Genomic DNA, 8,072 nt, shown 5'->3' on the forward strand with positions numbered 1-8,072 from the left:
TTGTGCTTTCCTTCCATTTTTGTATGTTTCCTTTCCATCCTTTAAATCATTCCTGCCTTAGGAGATCTGAAAATACTCAACACACGAATCACGGCATCGGATGGTGATAAAGGGTAATTAAAATTAATATTTTTAAAGCCTAGGAAACATGTTTTTCACATATATCACATAATAAGAAAGGGAAAGTAAAACCATGCAATTTACATGAATAAGTGAGTGAAGGATTGAATAAATCACTTAAATTGAGCACAAAATATATCATAAAATATGGGTTTATCAGGACTCCTATTGCAGAAGCAATACGCATCATGGTCTGTTCCTGATAGCATCAGATTGGGAGTTTCAAAACCCGAACTCATACAAGCGTAGACCCGAAGGATTGCTCACATGGCCGGAAATCTATATCCCACGGTTTTACAGCAATATAGTGTCCTTCAATCAACTATGGGACACCAAGTATGACCTTCTCACGATCTTCACCTGCATCAAATTTTACCATGAAGTACCCAAACCCCACATCAAGCAGATCAAAGCCACCTTTGATGTGCCAAACTATCCGAAGCTTGTGTGAAAGAGCTGTGTAACTATAATTTTTATCAAGAACCTTGATCACCAAAGCTTCTCGATAAGGTTCTGCTAAACAAAGCTTGGCTTCTTCAGTGAAGTTTACACACGGAGTTTGGGGATCGTTCTACTTGCCCACCACCGTCACTATACTATCCCCAGATAGAGATCTTGCAAGTGCAAAGGCTTTCGATTTCTCTGGACTAATGACTTTATCTCTAAAGGAGACCTTTGTAGACTTTGAAAAACCCTCTCATGAGAAACCTTCCTTGGCACCGGATGCACCCACACCCACACTCTCCCCCTTATCTCTTTTGACAGCATGGCCGCCATCCTCCCTGCGTTTCGCCCTCAAACACTCGCTCCCGCTCTCTCCTTCTCTCATTCTCCCTAAGTACGGAGTTCGGTTCATTTGTTATTCTACAAATGATGTTGTTATAATAATATTTCGATTCATTTGCAGTCCAAATATGTTGTCGATGAACAATTTGTCCTAAAGATTGGGATGACTTTCAAGACAAATTGAATGGAATGGAATAGAATCTAATGCAATTGAATAAAGTGATAATGAATAATTTCATTCTTCTTTGCTAAAAAATTTGGTCAATACTTATCAACAGCATAAAGTGAACCTCAATCTATGAAGCACGGACACTTCGTTGAGTTGTCGTGTCCGCGTGTCGGACACATTTTGGACACGACACTCACAGACACTCATCCGACATGCGTGTCTGCTGTGTCTAACCGTATCTTAATAAAAAAAAAAAAATTCTGGACACGTTTAGACACACCTAAATACCATCACGTGTCAGCGTGTCCAATCTTATTCTTAACATGTATTCTTAAAATAAATTTAGAAATAGTATATATTATTATTTATTAAAAAAATAAATATTTCAAATACGTGTCGACGTGTCCCGTGTCCCGTGTCCGTGTCGGTGTTCGTGCATCATAAACTTCAATTAACATACAAATGAACCAAAATTTGTTTAAATTTGAACAAGCAGTAAAAAAGGCTCATTTTTTAACAAAAATGCATCGAATTCATTTCTGGATTCAAATAAACCTCAATTAAACTAAGAAATGAACCGAAATTATTTAAGGAATAAAAAAATTGGTCAATATTTATCAACAGTATCAAATGAACCTCAATTTATTTACAAATGAACCGAAATTAGTTCAAATTTGAACAAGTAGTCAAAAAGACTCAATCATCTACAAAAACACATCAAAATCATTTCTGGATCCAAATGAATATCAAATAAACTAAAAAATGAACTAAAATTATTTATGACACACAAAAATTAGAATCAATAAAAATGTTAGCAAAATGTTAAAATTGGTAATGACAATAATAAAAGAAAAAGAAAAAAACCTGTATATACAAATTTAAAAAAATCTACATGTAAAAATAAAAAAAAAAATTAAAATACTTAATTAGACTTTGTTAAAATTATAACTTGAACGTAGAACTTTATTCTTGTTTAATACTAGCCACAAATCCACAGCCTCAACCCCGATGAACTGTGTTAAGCAAGCTAATTTGCAAAGCCTCGAGTCAATGCAAGAGGAACAATATGTTCAACTTGATTTGATGCACGACTATTAGAGTAAATCTTGAAAAAAAATGTTTTTCTCTCCAAATAAATATGTATAGTATTATTATTCGATGAATTTTTTAGCAATTATTAATATAGTAGATATGACCCCGATGAAGCAAGCTAATTTGCAAAGCCTCGAGTCAATGCAAGAGGAACAATATGTTCAACTTGATTTGATGCACGACTATTAGAGTAAATCTTGAAAAAAAATGTTTTTCTCTCCAAATAAATATGTATAGTATTAATAGTATTATTTACAATTAAAGTAATATTTTTTATATTTTAATAATCTTTTTATTTTTAAATTAAAAAATATTATCAATTATTATCATTTTAATTTTAGTTACAATTATTAAGTCTTACTAAAATTTCATAATTACTATAATAATAGTTTATCATAAATTCGAAGATTAAAATTTGATTAACCTAAAATTTCGGATACTATCTTAAGTTACTATGCAAATTTCATAGGCTAGAAATGAAGGGCAACCACAGAAGTTACCATTGATTGATGAATCCTGTATTATCATACGCAGCAGTACTCATCAAACACGTCACACACAACTAATAATACAACATGGAAAATCTCTCAGCCTCCTCTAAGGGAACAAACTGCTCCTTGTGTTTAAATTTTATCCACTTTGGCAGTATGCTCTTCAGGTAATACCTGTTGCTCTTCCTTGTCAATTTCCTCAATCTTAACCTCCTGTGATTGAGTTTGTTTTACATCTCCTGCTACATCCTGAAGCTGCAAATGCATTCATTATGTTAATGTTAGAACATTTAACAATTGGAACAACCATCCTAAAACTAATCCTAGAAATTATATGGACAATGACCACTTTGTCAAAATTGCTGTATGTTTTGAAAGATTGGAAGTAAAATAAATAATCCTTCCTTTCAATGACTTACCCCCAAGTTTTTTAAGCTTGCTGTAACATCCTCCTGTTGCTGCTGAAGGGTGGTCCTAAGGTCTTGGAATTCCTAGTTTTTGATTTACACAAATTTTGAATATCCAAATTATGTTGAAAGAGAAACTTGAGGGAAAATCCAAAAGCACACTTACTGTTCGTAGTTGCTCCACTTCAACATTGAGTGTTTTCTTAAGTTCTGACAGCTCCTGCATGAACACAAATAAATACTGAGTTGTCAAACTACAGATTTATCACATGCATAAAAAATGAAGCTGAAGTACATCGAAACTTCAAAGAATTTCAGAATAAGATTTGATGTTAAATACTATTTCATATAAGGTACATATATTGAGCAATTGGATAGTTTGCTATATTGATGCATTCTGCTATACATTGTTTTCTTTTTTTTTTTCTTTTTTTTTATTCTACGGAGGGTTGCTCATCTTCCTTTGCATTCTGTATTCTCCTTATCTTTGTCACAATAAATCTCTTCTTTTTATCAAAAAAGAAATAGGAAATCTCCAAACCAGTTATAAAAGAAGGTCTCAACAACCATAATAACAAAAAATCACACAAAACAGAAACAAAAAGTGGAGAAAATCTGTTTTTCCTATCAGTTTTTGTATTATGATTACATAATCAATTAATGACATAGGAATCCACTATGAATTAGGTAAACTATAATGCAAGAAAGAATAAATATGTGCCTGCCATGTCCCAAGGAACCATCATTTTTTAAGGCTCTCAGACCTAACATGTTGCTTCTATATGTCAATCAAATATAATAATAAATTACAGAGAGATAGGTTGTGGGGGAAGCTACTCTAACGGTAATTTAAACCTTTCATTGTTAAGTTTTATCCTAGCTGGTACAAGGTAGTTATTGCTATTCTTAGTTCTTAATCTAGCTAAGAGCCTAAGATTTCGTAGCTTACTGTATCATTGCAGTAATAGGCAGTGTTTGGGGTTGACATTTTATAGTAAGCTTCTTCAAAGATATATTATATCCTGTATGCCTATATCTTACTCAATTCTTGTATAATCTTATCTAACATAAAGGAGTATGATAAGCTAAACACCATTCTTTGCCCATAGGAAAATGTAAATTGGTTCTACCAACAATGCACCAAGCACAAGACTTAATTTGTTAGAACTGCTTTCATTCAAAATTCAAATGCTTTTCTAATGTAAATTTAGGAGCTCACAAGTTGATTTGAAAAACTGCAACAAGAAACTTTCCTTATATCATCCGATATTTTGAGCTATTCTGTTAGAACTGCAATCAAGAACTGGAAGTAATTGTAGTATTGTTTTAGGATCAAGACAATGTGTTGAGATTCGAGAACCCAAGAAAAAGTTACACTAACTTGAGGAAGAGTAAGCAACGAAGCACTTCCAATTTTATAATGTTACAAAGATCAACCACACCTAACTAATTCCTTCTTACCTTCATTTATGGTAACTAACTCCTGGCTAATGGGCCCTAAATCCTAACATTTAACTCCCTAGTCCTTTTACAGTTTTTACACAACTTATGCAATCATGGCAACTTAACAAACTCTTATCATTGTTAAAGTATATATGTTAGGCACAAGATAAAGTTGGAAAAGAAACAATTGAAGCAACTCAAGAAATGAGGAGCAATCACCAAGGCATCTAGGGACATTACTTAGCTTTGGTTTTAATGAAAGAAGCATGAAGCATTCTTGAACTATGAATGAAGTAAGTACCAAAAATAAGAGAAGAGAAGCATGCCAGTAGAGAAGGCAGAAAGTCTAAGAAGACAGATTGAAATAGAAGAGAGCTTCATGGGTCATCATTCACATGGAGGTGACTGAGATATAAACTGATGGCAAAGCTGCAAGTTTCTTGGTATGATAATTGATACTATATACAATAGTGTTGTAAAATGTATTATAGATTATTTGAAAAGCATGCAACCCTTGTCACTGACAATCAAGGATGTACCTTACCCTAGAGCTCTTCAACAGTTCTAACTACTGGAAGAAAGAAACTATATAGGCAATCTTGTTCGTGTGAAGATAAGAACAAAGGTTAAAGGCTGGCTGTCCATTACCCTATGTAGTTAATTTTTTCCTGGCAGAAGCACAAAATATGTAATGCGAACTCAGAAATGGACCAATTCGTACAACTTACTCCAGCAAATGGGAACAAATGAACATATGCACAAGGCAGAGTAGCAGACCCAGCATAAACTCTCAAACGCTCAGCAATGTATGATTCGACACTATCGAAGAAGGAAAAGGAATTGGCCTAATAGCTATTTTGGTCCGTAAAAGCGAGAAACCCCAAACATAAATTTGTTCAGTATATATCAGGAGACATTGTATGCGCACCCTAATGGTACTTGACAAGGCATAAACAATAGCTATCGCAAATGATGCAATCAAAAACACTAAACAGGAAACTAGATAATACTAACAAGTATCTTCAGGACAATATAAAATTTGTTGCATCAAATGCAATTAAGGATCCTAACAGATCAATTTTAAGAAATACCATTCAATCCAAAATGAACAAAGTACACTATCACCGGAAATTAGTGATACAAAGCATAACATAGCAATCCTCATCGCTCAAAACCTTTCACAAAAAATGCAGTCTCTATTTAAATATTTTCCACAGACTGAGAATGAAGATCACTTACATCGCGATAAACCTTCACTTGTGTGTCTAGCTTTGACCTCCAACTTTGCAAATCCTATAATTAATACACCAAAAATAAAATAAACAAAGTAAATAAACTAAGAAAAGAGAGCGGAGAGAGCAGTCACTGAGAACTGTGAACTAAGGAATTTAGAAAAGGGATACTTTTTTTTTTTTTATCACCTGTTTCAAACTCTGGATTCTCGTGAGAAGCTCCGATCTCGATTCATTTAGTTCCTGAGAAGTAAACAATGGCAAACAAGATTCATTAATACACAAATAAATACATAACGTAGGAAATAAAAGTGTATTTTCGAAAACGGACCGCGATTTTAGACGAAATCGGAGTGACGTCATCCTTCTTCTGAAAAAAAGAAACAGAACTAAAATTGATTAATATTTAATGTTTAGTAGAGATAGTTGGAAGCAAAAAGGGAGAAAATGGCACTAACGGTGGAGGAGGGAGGGAGGGAAGCGGCGGCGGCGGCGGCGGAATCAGGGGAAGCCATTGTAGGGATCGGATTGGAGAGATTGTGAAGAAAGGGAAAGGGGGTTGGTTTGTTTTTGAAAATGGGGGGAGCGTGTGAGAGCTGCTTTCAAGTGTGGAAAATGGAAGCAAGAAATAACGTTATAAAAATTGTCGCCAGTAGACACTATATATACTAAGTAGGTAACTCAAATTTGAATAATTGGGCACCGAGATTAAATCAAGGTTCTGTTGGGCGGGACTATTTCTTTTTTTTTTTTTTTTCGTAAAATTAGCACGACTATTATTTTTAGTTACGAATATTTAAATTATTGATAAAATTAACCATAAAAACTAAAATACATATTATTGTACCTGTTCCGCTCTGGGTGTGATTCCTGTGTTCCGATGTATAGCTCGATCAAGATTTTGCTCGTTGATCCTTCTATAGCTCGGAACGCCCTTTCTGGGAACAGAGTGCGGTTGGCGTGGGACCTGCAAAAGGGACTCCGACGCCCAAGTCAATAATGTCACAAGATAATAGAGAATATAATATAAGAGAAATAGAAACAGAGATATTGTATATGCTGAGGTATTTTCACCCAAGTGATAGAGTGAGAAGAGGTTAAGAGATGAAAAGCCGAAGTTGTTCTCTGATGGGGTTAGGAGGTGGCTTTATATAGACGTTCATGCCTTAGTGATTCTTGCCGTTATACTGACCTTGATAGTAGGGCTGTTATGGATTTTTCCGTTATTTCCTTATATCTCGGTTGGTTTTGAGTGATTCAGATATTCTCGGTTGGTTATGGTGGTTTCCGAGGGAATCTTCTCTGTTTGTGTTGAAGCTCGGTCAAAGCTTCTGGAAGCCGAGTTTATCGGTATGGATCAGTACCCATGATAAAAAAAATTCATGTTGACAAAATATTCAAATATCAATTTTTGTTAAATCTGTTGAATTTAATGATAAATTATCTTTTTTTATTATTATTATTTTCAACCTTCTTACTCTTTATTTTCGTTTAGGTATTTTGAAAGACTTTAGACTTACGAAGTTTAAGACATAGAACAAGCTCAAAGTTGAGGTTTAGAAAGTGTGAAAGTGACGATGATTTTGTATTTTAAGATCAATCTCCGAAAGGACAAAGGACCAATACATCGCCTAATGCAATTGTGAAGAATGGGAAAGGTGTGGGGTGCAATTTGATAAACAAAGATAATGAAGGTTCACTGGATGTTGTAGTGAAGGATTATGTGATAAATTGGATTGGTAAATGCAAAGACCTAATGGTAAGTGGGTTGTTTCTACTTTTATTGTTTCTTCTAGTGGAAAAAAAAAAAACAGAAGAAGAAAGAGGTGGAGGAGTAATAATAATAGTAAATCTATGGACGCTAATGATCAGGGGTAAACGCTGATTGGATCGAATTGGATCCAATATCCACAGTTTTTTTAAGTTTGGATCTGATCCGATTGGATCCGCATATTTGCAGATCGGATCGGATATCAGATATATTCGTAAAACATAAAAATATTTTTTAAATCTTATTTTTATTAAAAAAATATTAACAAAATTCATTTTTTCTACTCTTTTAAATATGTTTACTTTTAAAATAATATTAAACATACTTTTCTTAAATAATAAAATTAAAATAATACAACATATATCATAATTATTAGTTGAAATAAAATATAAGAAGAATATTTACTTATTTATTTTTGCGAATTTGCGAATATGCGGATACTTATATAAAATCCGCAATCCGATCCTATAAGTGTGTGGATCGGATCGGATCCAACCCGATAGCCTTGCGGATCGGATCCATATCCGTAATTTTCGGATCGGATTCGAATAAATGTCGCGG

The 8,072-nt window shown here is 33.8% G+C and overlaps 1 protein-coding gene across 1 annotated transcript; it reads right to left on the reverse strand.

The window, feature by feature from the left end:
- Positions 2,629-6,417, reverse strand: LOC107637649. Its single transcript, XM_016341031.2, has 7 exons — positions 6,199-6,417; positions 6,072-6,110; positions 5,930-5,983; positions 5,748-5,801; positions 3,232-3,285; positions 3,078-3,149; positions 2,629-2,913 (listed from the first exon to the last, which is right to left on the reverse strand). The coding sequence occupies exons 1-7, from the start codon at positions 6,253-6,255 to the stop codon at positions 2,791-2,793; spliced, it is 453 nt and encodes a 150-aa protein (XP_016196517.1). The 5' UTR covers positions 6,256-6,417; the 3' UTR covers positions 2,629-2,790.

Source organism: Arachis ipaensis, chromosome B04, assembly GCF_000816755.2.
Source record: "Arachis ipaensis cultivar K30076 chromosome B04, Araip1.1, whole genome shotgun sequence".
In the NCBI taxonomy this organism is placed as follows: Eukaryota; Viridiplantae; Streptophyta; class Magnoliopsida; order Fabales; family Fabaceae; genus Arachis; species Arachis ipaensis.

Coding starts and splice junctions, on each gene's coding strand:
- LOC107637649 (XM_016341031.2), bottom strand. CDS start 6,255: ATGGCTTCCCCTGATTCCGCCGCCGCCGCCGCCGCTTCCCTCCCTCCC. Junction 5,984..6,071: donor CGATTTCGTCTAAAATCGCG/GTCCGTTTTCGA, acceptor TTTACTTCTCAG/GAACTAAATGAATCGAGATC. Junction 3,150..3,231: donor AAGTGGAGCAACTACGAACA/GTAAGTGTGCTT, acceptor ATCAAAAACTAG/GAATTCCAAGACCTTAGGAC.